General features: G+C 33.7%; 1 protein-coding gene and 1 long non-coding RNA gene across 2 annotated transcripts; both read right to left on the bottom strand.

Moving 5' to 3' along the window:
• Positions 1-328: 328 nt before the first annotated feature.
• Positions 329-2,754, bottom strand: LOC149540244 (uncharacterized). Its single transcript, XR_016356376.1, has 3 exons — positions 2,124-2,754; positions 1,496-2,043; positions 329-1,361 (listed from the first exon to the last, which is right to left on the bottom strand). It is a non-coding gene; the product is annotated as an uncharacterized LOC149540244 (long non-coding RNA).
• Positions 2,755-2,809: 55 nt separating this feature from the next.
• U1-70K (U1 small nuclear ribonucleoprotein-70K) lies at positions 2,810-10,553 on the bottom strand. The gene is made up of 10 exons (XM_089801389.1): positions 10,193-10,553; positions 9,885-9,999; positions 9,103-9,182; positions 5,614-5,689; positions 5,470-5,534; positions 5,226-5,288; positions 4,456-4,537; positions 3,971-4,133; positions 3,787-3,861; positions 2,810-3,693 (listed from the first exon to the last, which is right to left on the bottom strand). Exons 1-10 carry the CDS (start codon positions 10,289-10,291, stop codon positions 3,342-3,344), a joined length of 1,170 nt encoding a protein of 389 aa, XP_089657515.1. The 5' UTR covers positions 10,292-10,553; the 3' UTR covers positions 2,810-3,341.
• Between the last annotated feature and the right edge of the window lie 8,717 nt (positions 10,554-19,270).

A 19,270-nucleotide genomic window follows, 5' to 3' on the forward strand; every position in this document is an offset into this window, starting at 1 on the left:
TTGCCACATGTCAACAATCTATTAATTAGTTTAAGAATTTAATTATGACAGTAATAAAATAATGATATCATAAATTAAAATTCTTCGAATGATATTCATGGGACCACCAGTTTCCGTAAATTTAGGAGCCAAAATTTAAAAGCTCAAAGAAATTAAGAAAAATCATGGGACCATTTCCCTTTAAATATTCCTAAAAACTCTCAGCAGCTACCCTGCTCTATGTTTAAGGAAGTCCCCTCCATGGGACCCCAGCCTTATTGTGCTTTATTAACAGACTGAACTAGCAATTATTTCTATATACAGCATTATTGTCTGTTTCACTCTCAAATAATTCAGCATAATGCAAAGCATCTATTATTAGTTATTTTCCATTATAAACAATAATTCAATCCAGTTATAAACAATGTTTAGTTTTTATCACTGGTCACCAATGAGGACTGTGTCAGTTGGAGGAGGCCCACTTATCATACGTTATTGAGAGACTGAACAATCCATTATTTCAATCTACAGGATTGTGTCTGTTTCAGACTCTCAAATAATTCAACATAATGCAGAGCATTTATTATAAACAATGTTTTCCTGTTTGAGAGATGCACTTCTGGATTAGGTTGTGTGTAAAAATTAATGTTTTTCTGTCCTTTCTTCCCTGCCCTAACCTGCCTCATTGTTGAAAAACATTGTTTCCCGTACTTTTCAGATTTTCTCAATCATATCATTCCCCATAACGCATAATGTCTATTGTCAATTATTTTCTGCTATTGACAACATTTTTCTCTGTCCTCCTTGTCCTGCCCTCATTGTTAAAAGAGATAAACACATCATGTATTCTAAAATTTTGCCTTGCTGTACTTTCAAAGTTTGCCTTGTACATCACCATACTCCTGTAATTTCTGGTCCACTACTAGATAGAACCTGCTACTCCTGATTTTGTACAATCACTGCAGTTTACAATCTTCACTTTAGATGGGCAAATGGTCATTTGGAGTTATAATTTGAACTTTACCTTTTTAAGATTCTTCGCTACAGAACAAAAAAATGGGTCCTCTATAACCCAATGTCACTGTTTGTCATAGAATGACAAAATAAGTTGGTTAGTTTGGGGGTTTATATGGGGCAAGGAAACAAACCACAGGTTGTCCTGTCCGTTGAGACTTCTACTCAGTTAAATAAAAGAGATACTGATGGTGAACTACAATGCTCAACCTACCAGATCAGCTGCTAAACCCTCTACCAAAAGTTTAATTACAAACAGCTTTATCACCTGTAAGATTTGATCGATAACTCTATTGCTATACTGTGTTACAGTTACCAAGATCTCCTTATCTGTACTCATCTTATTCATTCCTCTTTGTTTGCTTTTGCTTCAAACATACATAAAGCCAAAAAGGCAGTAGTCAACAGTTGTATCCCCAATGGAAGATCTCTTTATATCTGCAACTACATAAATTTTAAGAAATAAATAAATAAATGGAGATAAAAAGGAATGATATACTACCATCATTTTCCAAACGATCAATGTGAACCCAGTCATGCCATTGCTCTTCAACTTTACTATGCCCAGGGCAGAACTTAAATTCTATGTATCAGATGCACCGAGATGGAATTAAGCATGGTTATTAACAAAATTTGAATCGATATGTAATGGATCTTAACCTATGGTTAGGAATAGCACTAGAGAAGATTGATAGTGTGAATTGAAGCTTCTGTACACTGTGACTGACATTTAATTTTTGATGGATAATAAAAGTAAGTGGATGGTTATTTCTCTGGTGCATGTAGCCTGTATTGAGTGAACCATGTACCCAATGTGAGATTCAAAGCAGTAAAAGGTCTAATCAGATGAGACTACACAGCTCCATCCAAAGGACATTGCTCTGCTTTGATGTGTCTGGTAGGCAAATGTGGGACTAGTAAAAGAAGCATTCTGGGGGATTATCATATGCTGTTCCTACTAATAAAGAAATAATCAGGCATCTGTTGGAAGTGAAGACTGTCAAAGGATTCTGGAAAGAATGTGTAGAGAATCAGGCATATTGTATGTGGCTGCAAGATACAGAAAAGTCAAAATATATAAAATTATTATGGTCGTAACAACATTTAAGCACATAAGCACAGATTTATACCTATGTGATACTTATCCACCCCTCATTCAAAATTTCAACAAGACTTTCAGTGCACACTTCTGATGCATGCCAAAGCCAAGAAAAAGGCCACTGCCAAAATGATGAACAGGAGAACAAATTCCACTGCCAAAAGAGTTAATCAAAGTCAACCAGGAACTCATACGTACGTCAGTGAAATTAAAGAGAGTGCTTACCCATACCAAAAGACATTTCCATGTCAATAAGTAAGCTTGCTACTGATTCATGTTTCCAACTCGTATAAGTAAATGATACCAAAATAAACATTGCATAGATTTTACTATACCTTATCTTCTTTACAAGAAGAAGCTATGAGGCCGACAGAGGCAAGAGCGTAGAATAGCAATTCCGAAAAAACAAATGCCAGAAAAACTTGAAAAATAAAGAATAGCTTTATTTTGTTAAATATATACTTTTAGCTGCAAAAACTCATTAAACAATTGAAATACACCATTCATTTGACAAGCTTCTTAGACAACTATTCTTCCATTGTAATTACGATTATATAATCAGATTTCCCTATTGTTTATGTTGCTAACTTAACTGTCCTGAGCTGTCCTCAAAAATGCCTAGGCATCTTCTGTCAGAAGCATAAAAAAGGGTATTTGAAATCCTGTAAACATAAAACTATATTTTTGAATAATGTCAACTATAAAAGACAAACTGTAAAAACATAACATACCTTTCAATTGAATGCAAGAGTGTCTGAAGTTTCTACTAAAACAGTAAGTTTTGAAAATGATACAAAGCTTGAAACAAATTTGGAAGATCAACTGCAATGTAGCCATTACCATCTGAAATCTCCTCAGAATACTTCGGTAGCAAGCCATCAAAGACAATAGAAAACCTACCGCATGCCAAGGCAAAAAGCCCAATTTGGATGACTGGAAACAATTCATTTCCACAAATAAGGGAATGCACAGATAACAAAGAAAGCATTTGCGGTGCACTATGACAGCATACATAGGTCATGGTTGAACATTGACACCAGGAATATTTAAGGTTCTATATGGTTTGCCTCTCCAGATCTAGCACCATAGCATGACTTCTAGATACAGCCAGAGTTTCTATAGCTTCCATTTGTTTCATGGACCGAAAACTAATGTGTTATATCTATCACATTGTTTCAGAGCAAAAATGAATTCTGAAAACATTATATTCTCACCCGATTTACCTATAATTGAATATCATAACAGCACCTCATATCTCCCGCTCATAATCATGCGAGTGAGACCTTTCCACACGCTCTTTCTCCCTTTCACGGTCACGGTCGCGGCCACGATGGCGGTCACGGTCACGGCCACGATCACGGTCCCTTTCTCTATCCCTGTCCCTTTCTCTGTAATGCCTATCATGTTCTCTTACCTCACGATCACGATCAACATCACGGTCTCGGTCACGATCTCTCTCTCTGTCTCGGCCTCGAGAACGCTCGTGAGATCTTTCACGTGGACGTTCGTGAGATCTTTCACGTGGACGTTCATGAGATCTTTCACGTGAACGCTCATGATCTCGCTCCCTGTCCTTCCTCTCACGGTCCCCATCCCTTTCACTATCAATGCGAAAAAAACATAGCTGAGATTTCCCTGATGTTGGAATGAATAAGCATACTACTCAAATAAAACAAGAAAACCAAAAATGATACCGATCATCATATCGTTCTTCTCGAATCTTGGGCTCCTCAGACCGAGGTGGTCCAGCTGAAAGCAGCTGAGGCTCTCTGTAAAAATGCAATTAATCAAAGAACCGTCAATCAAATAATTTTTCCCTAAATCAAGGAAATAGACAGCAAATAATTCCACCAAAAGCCATATAGCAAGCCTGCTAACCTTCCAGAATATTTCTGATTAACTTCTTCACCTCCAACCCTCGTGGATCCCAAGCCGCCACCCAGCCTCCTCGGTCGCCAGTTGGGCACAGTTCTCCCACGTTCAACATCCACAAGCACTCTCCTATTGTCTATCTTGCGGCCATCTGCTTGCTTGTATGCAGCTGCAAAACAAAATGTGTTAAAAGGCACTCTCTCCAAACACTTTGATAAATATTAATTGATTAGATAATGATTTACCATTTTATATAGTTGATATAAACTTAAAATAAAGAATAAGGAATTATCTGAAGCTACTTGTGGAAAGAAGTCAGCCAGTTCCGAAATGGTCATGTAATATATCCCCCACTAATTTACAATATATAATAGGTCCAAAGAGCAAAAATATGACAAGTAGAGGATGGAGCATGCCCCGTACATAAGATACAATTTGTCAACATACTACAATTAACAAAAAGTACAATAGCAATGCTGAAAGTAACCTACCCTTCATATCCCTTGTGTGCATGTACTCCACAAAGGCATAACCTCTTGGCTTCTTGGTGGTTTCATCATGAACCAGACGAACCTAGACAACACAGAAGACATAGAAAGTCAAATCAAGAACTCACAATTATAGGAGACAACTTTGCTTGACATGCTAACAAATTTGTGCTCAGACTACCTGAGCGATAAGCAGCTATAGGAAACAGCACTTCATTTTACCACCTATAATATTTCAAACTTCTAAACCTAAACTAGCACGGCAGACAGGCACTATGTCCCACTAGCCGTGCTCACCTTTGAGGTGTACAGCTTCGCCACGTGAGTTCAACTGAAAAAGCCCCGCCTTCATGGCAAATGCGTTGGCAGAACAAACCAATGTAGGTGGTAGACTTACCAAAAAAATATGGAACCTTCCCCCTTACCAAGGATGATACACTTAAACAAACTAAATACTAAAAAAGGAATTCTGGAAGAGTACTAAGTAACTATTGCGGAAAGTCAAGTTCGATCAACATGTATATTGAATCAAAAATCCTGGAAACAACAAAACCTTAAATTAAACGTACCCAAGTCGCCAACAAATACAAACTTTCTTATGCTCCAACTCTAAACATGAGGCGCAGTGTAGGAATGAGTGATGAAAACCAGTACAAGAAGTTGAACAAAAACCTTTCATTGCCAAATCTGACAAGATAACATGGTCCAGCAAGAAACTCTTACCCAAGAGCAACAAACCTAGACCCATTATGGGATTGCTCTAAAATACCTACCCGCTTGATTGGCCCATAAGCTTCGAATTCTCTCTTGATTTTCTGCTCCGTTGTCTCGTAGCTCTGCATAATATATTCAAAAAGGTTTATAGAATAATTAAAATCTAGAAAAATAAATATACTCACAGTTTAGTAAAGCACATCAGCATAAGCTACAAAAATAGCTAAATGGGGAAAAATATGTGCATACATTAACACTATTTTTAGAAAAAAGCAGGCATGTAACCACTATCAAACAACTTACAAGTCTTGCAACAAACAGTGTCTTGTATGGATCACCTGATACATTTGGATCTTTACTAGGATCATCTGCATGAAAATGTACAAAGTCAATGGCGCTCTGTTGGTCTTATAAATTTAGGCACAAAAAAATAAAAGAGGCACACACATTTCTCAAGATCCTCAGCTGCCTTCTGAACACCTTTCTCCACTCGAAGCCTGTGTATTCTTGCCCGTCTCTCTGTCTGTTCCATTCAGGAAATACAAAAAGAATGAAATGATTCTTGAAAGAAATAGTTAATATCCATATTTATGTTAGCCTAATAAGAAAAAACTGAACAAGAAAGGTATGAACTAGAAACTACTGCAAGATAAAAATGCTATTACAAATTCTTGAAAGAAGGAATCACCAAACAACTCCCCAACTATTATAGCAGTTTTCAGCCACCTACTATGTTGCATGCTTATGAACAAGAGAGATGAGAGGTGATATTGGAATTTCCAAAAATTAAATGTATTCATTTGTAAATGCAACATATACCCCATTAACCTATATAAGGAAAATCAAGTAAATACATTGAAAATAGAAAAGCACGGAGTTACCAACAAGTTCAAAGAAGTTGGGCATGGGCATAGTAATTCATCAAAAATTAAAAATAGAATTATTAGCAAGTTGAACCTCAACATTTTTGATGTAGCCTCAAGCTTTTATGACCATGTTACCCGGTACTCTATTAGTTCACTGTAGAGGGGACATGATTTCACAACAATAGAGCATTTCACATCAATATTTTCAAGAGCATATTGCAACTATACAGGTATCAACATTATTGGCCAATTAGCAGACATTTCAGCCTTTGAAATTGCTTTGACATCTATCATTTATCCCTTGCCAAAGGAGGCTCTGCCAAGGGGACCAGAAAACAACTAAGAATAAACTTCTCCCTAGAACAAGCAATTATTATTTAACTAACTCAGAAAAAGACATCAGACGGTCACAATTGGCAGAGTGCTCTAATTGCATAAGGTTAGAAGACAGGATATTAATACCTTACATAAGAGCAGAAAACTAGAGAATGAAACAACTAACACCAATAGCTCTGTATATCAACCAAACACATGTAATTGCTAGTTAGACAATTCTTATTCATTTCTAAATAGTAAATTGCAACAAAGTACAGAGATGATATATCTAAAATTGCAAAACTTCACTTTTAAAATTACAACAAAGTAGGTAATATTTTTTAGAAAAAATAGTACTAAGCTATGATACCAGTACGAACCTGGATATGGATGCAAGTAAGAGAACCCGGTGAATGGATACATGGAAAAAAGAAATTGGGGATTTTGGATGTGATTGCATGTGTATATATATATATATAAACTAAAGGGATATTAGTCCACAGTATCGTAACAGCCATCAGAATATATATATTATTATAAAGAACTCAGATTTATTTTAGCTCCAGTGGCTGGTTGCATGCTGCCTCAGAGGACTCTGCGTGCCATCGTTTGTGTCCAATTCACCAGCTCACAGAGACCTACTATCGGCAGTGCAGATGAGAGCTATCAGGATATATATTATTAGAAAGAACCCAGATTTATTTTAGCTCCAGTGGTTGGTTGCATGCTATCTCTGAGGACTCTGTGTGCTGTTGTTACCATATTCATCAGCTCACAGAGACCTACTATCAGCAATGCAGACATGACCAGCGACAGTATCTGCTCATTTTTGGTGAACATTCTACCCCACGACTGATGCATGGATAGTGTAAAGCCTATCGGTACAAAGCTCAGGATAGCAGCCAATGCAATTGCTACTACAATCGCCATGAGAGCCTTGACCGATCTGTTTACACCGAGCTTGTTTCCCACTCTTGTCAAAACTCCCATGCCCAGTGACAATGTAAACTTATAAAGCAGCACCATCATCTGGCTGAAAATTCCATCCGAAAGTACTATTGCTTTGGGATTCAACAATAGCCCACAAAGAAGAATCATGAAATCATACCACCACCGCTCTAAGTCTAAGCACACTGACACACAACTGAGGATTGCCAATCTCAGAAGCAACGCCCACCCTTTCAGACAACCTCTCAATACAGAGAGTGGATGTGCTCCCAGTGCGCATTCGGGTACATCCCACATCCACATCTGCGTCCGGACACACCTGCATCTGGAGATGGGGGGGTGCACAAAACCAGGTAACTTAGGTACTAAGGACTTCCACAGGGAAACCTTATCAAATTTTTCCTGCATAATTATCTGCAATTGCAACTAATTACACTTTTTCTTCTGTTACCAAATTGGGAAAACCCCTACATTCCTGGGTAAAATTCATCCCAGAATCAGATTGGGATGTGATTCACCTGCAGAATCAGTCAGGGATTGGTTTTCACTATTTAGCATGCAGAATCAGCTAAGGGGATACCCAGGCAATTTAAAGTTGGATGGGAAGTTGTCAAATTGCTTTCAAGTATTCCAATGATGGGAGAACTTTGCAATCCTGTGGTATAGCTTTAACAAGTCATGGTTGTTAAAATTTTGCCAAAACTCTTTACCATAGAGTAAGTATTTTGGACTCAAAAACTTCGATAAATGTTCATTAACATGCCTTACAAGTTAGTATAGCTGTTATGTTAAAATGATAATGAAATTATGCAGTTTTAAGGCTGTAAAATATCTATATATTTGTGGTTCTGATATATATTTGTGTACAGATGTTCCCAGCCAAAAAGAATTGCCATACAAATATTCTGTATCTGATTGAGCAAGTAAGAAATCTCCTTGTCGCCACTGACTTATATAGTTCTCCACTTCTCACCTCAATCACACTCATATATCTTCATTCACAACCATCATCTGTTCCCACACTTTATTTTCTAAATATCAGAGACCAAACTTGCTCAATCATCCCACTTTCCATGGGATAAATGTCAAAAACTTAGTATAATATATTGTTTTTGGGAATAACTCGAGAGACTAAACAAAAAATGTTAAAAAATATTCAGCAAAAATCAGCTTATGATTCAAAAAAACATTGCAAAAAACCCAGACAAATCAGGGCATGCCAAATTTTATCCAGTTTTTCAAAAAAAAGTGCAATAAAAATTCCAATTTTTCCCCAACACTTTGCCAGTGCAGTTTTTTAGTATCAACTGATTAGAATTCAAAAGAACAGCATTTTTTTAGGGGAAAACGTCAACAGATGTTAGTCACAATTAATAACGATTTTTCCCAGATTTTAAGCAATTTCTGAAACTATCAGCATAACAGCAGGAAATCATCATAACTCACAATTAAAAAAAATTCAGAAAGAGCGACATGGATTAAAAGCCATACAGATCATAGAGAAATGTAATGCAAAGAAAACGTTATAGACCCATTTTGAAACATTGAGGCTGAGATAATTAAATGTTATCATGCACGGGAAAAAAACCTATGTGATTATAACTCTGTCAATGGCTCGGTAAAAATCAAAACCTCTCATTAAACGGTTCGCATATAAATTAATTAACCCTTTCCAGAATACTGCATAACACGTTTAAGAATTCATTACAGCGTCCAGGGCAGATATCAAATTTCAACTACAAGTTTAAGCAAATTAAATCTACATGTCGTAGTCATAATTTTCTTAATAGGAATGGAAATACCATACCCGAGTCTCAACCTCTGGAACAGGAGGTGCATACTCGGGATCTCCTGGCTCTGCAAAATGATTGACAAACTGACCCATGCCTGCCCACAAAATCATAAAAAAAATTATTAAATATTACAGAAAACCCTCTTCCATATCAGTTTTAATAAACAAAATGTCACATTAAATACACATTACGAATTGGACTGATGTCATAAGTTAAAGAAACGACTAAAAATAGAACTATGAAAAGGGAGTGCCCTATATCCTGTTACCTGCACGAAATCAGTTCCTACAAATGCTAGTGTAGACAAGATAAATTGACATTAAGTTTAGTAGCATGTCCCTTGCATCAAATGATGTTTATCAACTACGTTACTAAACTTTTATACTTGGTGCTATAGTAAATAATTTAGTTCCCAATCCATATCCCTGGAGAGGTTTTCAAGGTGAGACTGACAAGTCATATTATGGAGAAGGATCCAGACAATAGGCTTGAATAAAGATTTATCACTAAAAAAGATTTTGAAGATTAGAATTTTTAAATTGGAAACAAACGAAAGAAAGCAGTGATTCCAGAACAGCAGAAAAACAAAAACTAAGTTCTGAGACTACTGTCTCCAACAACACCGCAAAGCATGTCCAACGTGTATGTTCGCTGCCCAAATACAGGCTGGAGTATGAGTTTTCCACTATGCAGTTATAGAAAGGGATCCCCAAACGTAGAGATCCATAGACAGCTACATTAAACAAATTGAATAGTTAGGACACAAGATGAAAACAAGCAGAAAGTTTAAATATACCGATGTATGATGGTAATTTTCTTTTCTCAGGAGGCGGCTTGAATTCGAGAGGAGGCCGTGGCTCAAAAAGCTTTAACAGATTGCTGGTAAGACCTGTAGGATGGCTTTGCCCTATCTGCACATTACCATTAGCAACCAGAGAATGAGAAATCTTAAAATTACTGAATTTCGCATAAAAAAAACATGAACATCTTGGAATGACTTCCAGCTGCTGGTTACTGAAAAAACTCTGTACGGCACGATCGTCACAGTCTATCTACATTCTAGATCAATAAATTAAACCCTGGACTGTCGAGGGAAGCATTTACCAGTTTTAATTGCAACACGGTGGCTCGGTTTTGGGCCTTGGTACGCGCTTGTGCTGCAGCATCTTTGTTGCGCATGAACACATCCCCGTAGTCAGCCATTGCTCAGCAGTAACACTTGAAAATGAAGAATGTCCTGCGAAGTTTTATTTCTCCTTGATAACAACTAATGCCTCTGATACAGCTATGATTTCCACACTGGATTTCCACGTTCAGTTGTGTGCTCAACCGATCTGTGGAGAACAGAGTTTGTAAGCCGAAAAAAAAAAGGAGGGTTTTGGGGAGGAAACGATGGAAAGATTGGAGTGGGTGTTCGCGAAAAAGATAACGATGAAAATTAGGTTCAAAATGTCAGATCGCTACTGTATTCATGAAAGCACTTTAGGGTAATAAGAAGAAAGGATGAGGAAAGTTTTTTCAATAATTCATCGTACCAGTTATTATTTCCTGCCGAAGTTAGGTAACTATAACATTTAGTGCATGTAAATTTCTATTTTTAATCGATCAATGGAATTCAATTATTTTTGAGAGCCACTCTTATAGTATATAGTTTTTATATTTAACATTAAGTTTTATATTTTTCATTTTTTTAATTTGATTTCTCTCATTTGCTAGTTTGCTTCAAGTAGTGCTTTGAAATTGGATTTGTTTTTTGTCTTTTTTATTTGTTTCTTTTATAATTGGTGGTAAATGTTTTCAACTAATAACTAATAAATGAGTTGAATACTTTTTTGCATGAAGACAAGGTGGCACGTCTTTCCACTCGTCTATGATTTAGTTTGAATTTTCTAATTTATGTGTAGATTAGGCATCGGTGCATCTTTCCACTTGTCTATGATTTAAGTTGGATTTTCTAATCTATGTGTAGAATAGGCATAGATATGGAACTCCTTTTTAGGCACTGGAGTATCTAGATTCATCTCCTGGCATTGAATACAGATTGTGGGTAGACTTTTAAATCTAGAAAGTATACAAATCCAATTGTTCCTTTAAATGATGATGTTGAATGGTTAGGTAGACTTTCTAGTCAAACAGTGGTTTCCACCGACTTGCAAGAACAGGACCACGATAAACAGTCTAGAGAGTAACTTTCTTCTTCCCTAGGATTACCATCAACAATCTAGGGAGTAACTTTCTTCTTCCCTACAATAAATGTTCATGTCGCCTAATACTGTTTACAATAAAGTTTTCCCCATCAATAATGGCACACTTCCCCATCAACAATGGCGCACTTGTCCACTGCAAGAACATCAATTTTGTAGTCGGTGTTTGCAACCTATAAATGCACATATGACACAACCTACAGGGTTGCCAAATTCTAAGAAGCCAATTTCCTTACTGCATTCTAGGGCACATGCATTTTGTTTTGTTCATTCTAAATAGTTCTTTGTTGTTTTGAGGTGAGCAATTTCTCCAAACATCTCTTTTACCTTATTTTGCTTCTGCAATTTATTTAAATTGTATTCTCCTTGGACATGCAATTGACCTAAGGTTTGTGAAATCCATGAAATTGTAGGCTTCCTATGCCATCATATAAAATTTGAGTGAATTGTATCAAAAACACAGGCTCTGAACTGCTCATGCACAAGTACCTCAAATTTCTTCTCTACTGACTTTTCCTCGTTTGCTTTTTTATAGTTGAAGAGAAACTGTAAATATATATGGATCCATCAAGTTTATTTGTAAAATGAATGCAAACAAGGCTAGATTTGGAGTCTGTCATAAGAAATTTAGAAAAGCAGAATAAATGTCTATGTTGAATGAAATTATATGCAGAAATGGTATAACAATAGTTGGATGAAAAGAAAAGACGAAGATTACAACTTTAACCCTCCTAGACATTTTTTCTCTTTTTGAAACTCAAATTGCAAAAGAAGGTATGAATTCTTGTAGATTGTAGATCACGTTATTTCTAGAGGTTCACATTACGCAAGTAGGGTTTCAATAAGCCACGTTGTGCCAAGACTTTCTTCTAAAATGACTAGTAATAGTATGGAACTTTATAGCTTGAGTTTATTTCTCCCTTTTATCCTTGACAAAATTGGGTGTAGCAAATGCACAACAGAATTACATATTCAGACAGAACTTTAACACAATATCTCATTTACCATTCTAAATTATTATTCTTCATTTATCAACCCAAATTAATATCCTAACCAATTTTATTTTTTTACTTCATTATACCTTTCTCTTTTTGAAGAAAATGTTTGTTGTTGTTTCCTTTGATGCCAATCTTGTATTGCAGAACCATACTTAACTGAATATTCAAGCTGCTAGAAAAATTATTGTAAAAACCACTAGCGCAAAATGTTTACTTTCTATCACTACAGAAAACTTTGATAACCATGTGAATATGCACAAAATTACTGCACAATATTGAACACAAGGTTGCAACCCAAGTAACCTACCACACCAAGCTCGGCCAAGATCAAACAAATCTATCTCTCCAAGCCATCCTAGCCATTTCCCATTATTTGAGTAGGCAACTATAGTGTCGTTGCAACTAGTAAATCCAAATTGAATCTTACTCAATCCAGTCAATGATGCTTTTATGTCGGAGTCCTACCATATGAAAAGACTTTTGCACCTGAACCACACTACCACACTACCCAAGTCTTCTTAATAGCAAGGGCAAACTTGCATGGAGAACTCAAAAGAAACCTACTTTAATACCATATAAAATTAGTACATAATAAAGTAGAGCCAAAGGCTCAAACACAAAACCAATTAGCCATCTTGAATACAATTGAGATGATTCCAAGTATTTATTTGTAAAGCCATCATTTCCAGCACAGAAGCTTCTCAACAACTAACCTAAAAACATTACTATGATTTGTAGAGTTGATTTATTTGACTTGTATTATTCGTTTAACCTACTAATATAATATAAAATCTATAACTTGCACCAATTCCTGAACGATACAATCTGTTGTTTTTCTTTAATGATAAACAAAAAGGAAGAATAAGTGTTGTTTCTATGTATTTTGGTCGAGCACCATGGCTTTAGAGTCTGTCTATTTGCAACTATATTCTAGTAGTGTTAATAGTTAGTCCTATTCAAACAAAAGCATGGATATCAATTTGGAGTGCTTGTGTAAATGATTTGTATGGTCATGGGCAAAGAACAAGGGCAACACATCCCTTAACTGTCAACCTTTCAATTCGCTAAATATCTAGTGTATTTTGGGTTTTGGGCAATAGAAAAAGAGAAAAACCACGTACCCAAATAGCAAAATGCATTATGTAGCAAACTTTTTGTTTTTTGGAAACAAATGCCAAGAACCTCAAGGTCTTACATTTTTTCTTTAATTGTCTTTAGTTCTTAGAGTAAAGTTTTGGTAGTTTGATGCTTTTATGGTTTATGTCTTTCACATTGTATAAAGTCAGATAGAAATGGAAAAGAGTAAAAGAAAGATTAGGCTTCATAAAATCAAAGGAAAAATCCACATCTCAAAGTATTCGGAGATTGGGCAAACAATGAAAAATCATGCCAAACTAACCCTCTGAAACTACATTGAGTGCATCTGATGCAGAACCAAAATGTTGAATTGTTGAACAAATGACTTAGGACAGCCATATATACAGCAAAAGAAGTGGATTATAAAAACATATTTCTAAAGCAACCAAAACTAAAAATAATCTTGCCTCAAAATGAACAATTCATGGCTAATGATTACGGTGGTCTCTATGAATTAGTTATAAATATGATTTATTACATTCTAAACAAAAACAAATATATTCATGAATCAAAACAAATACATTCATACTTTACCTAAGCATCCATAATATAGGGCCATTTGTATTTGTAGGAGAAGAATCCTGGTAGGTATGGCAACCATTACCACTACTATGAATCTGATATTCTAGTGAGAAAGAAGCATATTTTACAAATGTAAAATAGCACTTTGACCACTACCAATGGAAATAGAATTGATTGTAAAAAATTTCTCGATGTCTCAAATTCCCATAAATGTTTGGCTTGTCTGCTCTACAAAGACCCTTTAGCAGTGCCAAGTGCAATCATCACTAATGCAAGTGTCATACTTTCCTTTTGTTTCTCAAGAGATTGCATGACAAATGTGGAAGCACAGATAAGGCATGTGGAATGTTCACCAATTGCCTCATAGACCTACCTCCACCTTGTTTTGTTGTCTATTTCTATGTATTCACGTGGTCTCTTGTATTGGGAAGTGTATGTAAAATTACTTTCAATGTAAGGTATTTTGGTTTAACTTGTAATCTATGGAAATATTTTTCTATTAGGTCGACATTATGTTTAGATCAAGGAATTCAAGAAGTGGCGGGTTATATGGTATATTTCAAAATTTCAGCTACGTGTTAGAAAAATGTATTTAAGAATCCAAACACAATGGTTTAAAATGAAGGGTAACCACATAGAGAATAATTTTTGACCATATTGTTCACATTTATATTAATGTCTCTTTAAGGGCAGTTATTTTAAAATGGGTGTTCAAATTTGCTATAAATTGGTATATAAATGTCTTTTTCTTAAATTTTGATGTATTTTTTTGCAATTTATTTTTCGAATCTGTAAGCACTCGGATCATTTTTTGTTGTGTTTTAGCATGTTTCCACCACTCGTAGGAGATTTTTTTTTACTCGAAGTGGATTCTCTTTTAATCGCTTTCACCTGGGTAGCAATAAATTTGTTTTGAAATATGAGAGCATGATACAATTTTTAAGTACATAGTTTGGTTGAGTGTTTATATGGTGGAAGGCCTCCAGCAAACTACTAATGTTATTCTATGTTAAGTTTCGTTGGGTATCTTTCTCTCTCATAGGCAATGTGACTCAATAATACCACATAGCTCATGCCATCCACCGTTGCTCTGAACATTCATAAATACACAAAAATATACATCCCCCTCGACAATACTGATCCAATCTTCAAATTCACTCTTACCCCTAGCTCAAAAAAACACCAAAACACAATTGTGATCCAAATATGATTTCCATTCCACGACAGAACATGAAAACGATTAGTATTAGTAGCTAGTTCTAATCAGCTCTAACATTAGAGACATTTTTTTAGCATTTTTTTCTTATAAACAATGATCACAAAAACTAAGATGCTACACTTACAACAATATCTAAAACAATGACAAATTTGGCATTAGATTAAGGCATCCTAAAGGACCTTTTAGCCCGATGCAAATAAAAGTGGAGGGGGTCTAGAAAAACTGACCCCCAAATAGGGGCATCTTCGGATATATGTTGATGTGAAAAAAGTGAGATTTGTTAAATGGATGCAGGATTATTAAGCCTAAAAGACCTTAAACCCTGCTGATTTTGGTTTCACTATTTGTTTATTGTCAAGAAATTGAAGAAGTTGTTGAAAGATTGGTTTTGGTTTGCTTTGGTTTTTAAAAAGTTTTGCTTTCTTAGGGTTTTGTAATATGTTTCCTGCAAATTCTACCCATTTTTCTTCAATTCGCGAAAAATCTAAGATAAGTCTATGGTTTCAAGGAGTTTATGGTGGCTACAACCTATTCCTTCATATAATCAAATAGCATAAATTTTTATAATTGAAATAATGTCAAACAATACAAATACAGACAAATGTTGCCACCATGAAGAATGGTTTTTACTGTTTGTATGTATCTGGGAGTTTTTACAAATCAAATAATAGCTTTTGGATTTGATTATGTGTTATTTATTGGATTTGATTATGAGCTATTTCTTATTAATAATATTGTGGATCACACTTTATAGATTTCAAACATTTTAACATTAGATTGTAGGAAGGTCTTACAATCCATTCAAATGTAATCAAATAGTGTTTGAATTTGATTGGGTGTTAGTTTTTCCATTCATATTGTTAATAAATCAATCATGATCGGGTTCTAATTTTCCATCACTAATGTGGATAAAATCTCATAATTCATCATTAGGGTGTTAAAGAGCAATTGGAATGTTAGAAAATTGTGGAAGGGATGACACTGAAAGCAAGATTAAGTGTGTCACTTGAACATTTAAAAGAGCATATGTTAAAAAATCTACCTCAACCCTTAATGTTCATTTTGAGATTGTATTGGGTGTACTCTGAGATCTCAAGCTTCTGTCATAAATCAATTTCATTGAATGAGGGTTGTTAGCCTTCCCATGAATGGACTTGCTTCCTAATTTTAATCCCATGAAACTAGAACAAAAGATCTAACATATACATGCTTTCCAGAAAGTTTGTTTTTTCACACCAGAACAAATGAATTGTACAATATGTCACAATTCTTGTTCTATTTTTTCTTGAGTTTCTTATCAATTCTAATGATAGATTAGAAAGTGTGACTAGACAATAAAAAATTAAATACAATCTGAACTCCAAAACAACAATAGTACTTACTATAAGGGATAGTAGGAAAAAAAAAATTTAACATCTCAAGCACAATTATTATACCTCTACAAACTAACTGACAATTTAAGTATGTTTAGTTTAAATCAATTACGGTACGATTGTTCAAATACTTCCTCCTCGTAACATTCTAAATAAAAAAGTTTTGTTTCACAGAGTTTGTACTCCACTATACGAAATCACTCAATCCAAGGATAGACTAAAATTACTTGTCTGAAAATTTTGATCTTTTTGAATTTGTATGGTCTAATATGCCAGTATTCACCAAATTTCTATCAGTTTTCCCAAAATTTAATTTTGGAACTTATGATATTGTTCATAGTTTTCTGAAATAAAGAACATGCTCAATATAGGTTATATTCTAACTTGACAAATGGTTTAATTTGATTATATCATTTTGTTATTATATTTATTTATGTTGGTTTGTTGCCAATTTTTATTGAAAATATTTCTTAAGATAGATTTCATATTATGCATTTATTTATTTCTTTATTAATCAATTAAATTTTAGATAGTTTTTTATAAATTAAACTAATATTATTTATTTATTATAATTATCTAATTCAAAAATCAAATTATTAAAACTTATTCTATAACTATATCATTCAAGTAAAGAAATTTTATTATATGTCTTAAATGTTAATAGTTTTTACTATATCAATTATAAAAATATTTTATTTAGTACTCTTTAAATTGTTATATAAAATAATATAACTTGAAAAATTAAATGACCTAAAATAGATACATAGGTGGAAGTAAATTTTTTTTATAATATGTAAATTAATTAATTACTTATTTGCACATAATGTGATCCCATCTAATGCCCAATTTTTGTTAGTCATCTTATTGTACAAAAATGACAATGGAACAATTTATAAGCAACATATCTTAATGTCTTTAATATTTTGAAAGCAACATAGATATTGTTGATAAGTAGGAAATAATATAATATTATAGTATATAATTTTTAATAGTATTTTAATACTATAAAAGTTTATTAAAATTTAACTTTTATATTAGAGTAATATTTTTCTTAAAATTTTACTTAAATTAAATTAATTTTGTATTTAAACTTTATAAAATATTTTTAATGATTTGGAATATATAAAAAAAGCTATGTATTATTATAAATTTATATTAAATTCAAAATTTGTAATAATTAAAAATAATGATAATATTAAAATATTTTATTTATTAACATTATTATGATGTTTGTTTGTATTTACTTGATAAAAAATATTTTTCTATTATTCTTTTATACGTCTAACTAATATTAAATATATTTTTGTGTAAAGATATATTTAAATGATAGCATGCAATTAAATGAAGTTCAAAATATGTGTATTTGCATGATTTGTGTGATTTAACAAAATATATTTTTGTATTTAACAATGGAAACATTAACATTTGATCCAACATCTATAAGGCAACATGGAATAACATACACAACATTATCACGTACAAAAACAATAGAAAATTTATTTCTTGTAAAACCTTTATTGCCAAAACATTTCATAGCAAAGCCAAAAATAAATATAGAAATGGAACGCTTGCAATCAGATGCACAATGTAAACTTGACAATCGAGCTACATGCCCACAATCCACAATACATATGATCTTGTGCACATTAAATACATGAAGTTTACATGCTCATATGAATGATATACAAAATGACAATGAAATTATGTCAAGCGACATAATATGCTTACAAGAAGTACATATCAATCCATCCTGACACAATATCCTATTTCCAGAGTTTAGTACTCATCTTGTCAATGGAATTCATGGGATAATAACACTTATACGAAATACAATCATGGTACATACAAAATCATACCACACTTTAAAATACTTAGAGGTATTAACAATAACTATATCAAAATCAACTACTTCTTTCAATGTATGCAATATCTATGTGAGGCCAAATACTCCTTTCAAAGAATTTAACAATGCATTGGATGAAATCACAAGCACAATGGACCAAAACGCAATCACCTATATTGCTAGGGATTTCAACATTGACATGATATCAACAAACAAAAACACAATATACTTAAAAATAAAATGCATAACCTTCATTTTAACTTCATCCTCAATGATAATCACACCATTAATAAACCACTTATTGATCACATCTGGTCTAATACAACATCAAATATATGTTTTGTCCATAAATTAGAAGCATATTGGTCAGACCATTTTACAACATTCTTACAATCACATTTGCAAAAATAATTATAGCTTCATACACTAAGACTCACATTAATAGATTACAAAAGAAAAAAATAATATTTCAATTTTTTTGTGACCTAGAAAACATTGCATCATTCCAACAACTTCAACTATCTAGTTAGAAATTTTCAAATACAATTTTTTTAAATTTTTTTTTAGAAATTCAAAATTATTCATATATTTAAACAATATATGCTAACATTATCTAATGTCCATTTGCAACTAAGTAACCATAGGAAACAATGGATGCAACAAAAAGAGCAGGAAAGGCTTCACAATTTAGGCAAGAACAACCAACAAAAAGGTAAAATATGTATACTTTAATGTATTCTCTCAATGCTCATTTTTATATTGAATGAGTTCTAACAAGCAATTACAGGACAAAATTTAAAAGTATTGGCCCCATTATGATTGAACAACTAAATGCAAGAAAGGCAGGGACCACATTTGAAGGTGATGTCGTAGTCGTTTACAAAGT

This window comes from Cupressus sempervirens, chromosome 9, assembly GCF_028749045.1.
Source record: "Cupressus sempervirens isolate cs-2001-9-10 chromosome 9, ASM2874904v1, whole genome shotgun sequence".
In the NCBI taxonomy this organism is placed as follows: Eukaryota; Viridiplantae; Streptophyta; class Pinopsida; order Cupressales; family Cupressaceae; genus Cupressus; species Cupressus sempervirens.

Coding starts and splice junctions, on each gene's coding strand:
- U1-70K (XM_089801389.1), bottom strand. CDS start 10,291: ATGGCTGACTACGGGGATGTGTTCATGCGCAACAAAGATGCTGCAGCA. Junction 5,690..9,102: donor TTCCAGAGGTTGAGACTCGG/GTATGGTATTTC, acceptor TGAATGGAACAG/ACAGAGAGACGGGCAAGAAT. Junction 3,862..3,970: donor AATCAGAAATATTCTGGAAG/GTTAGCAGGCTT, acceptor GCATTTTTACAG/AGAGCCTCAGCTGCTTTCAG.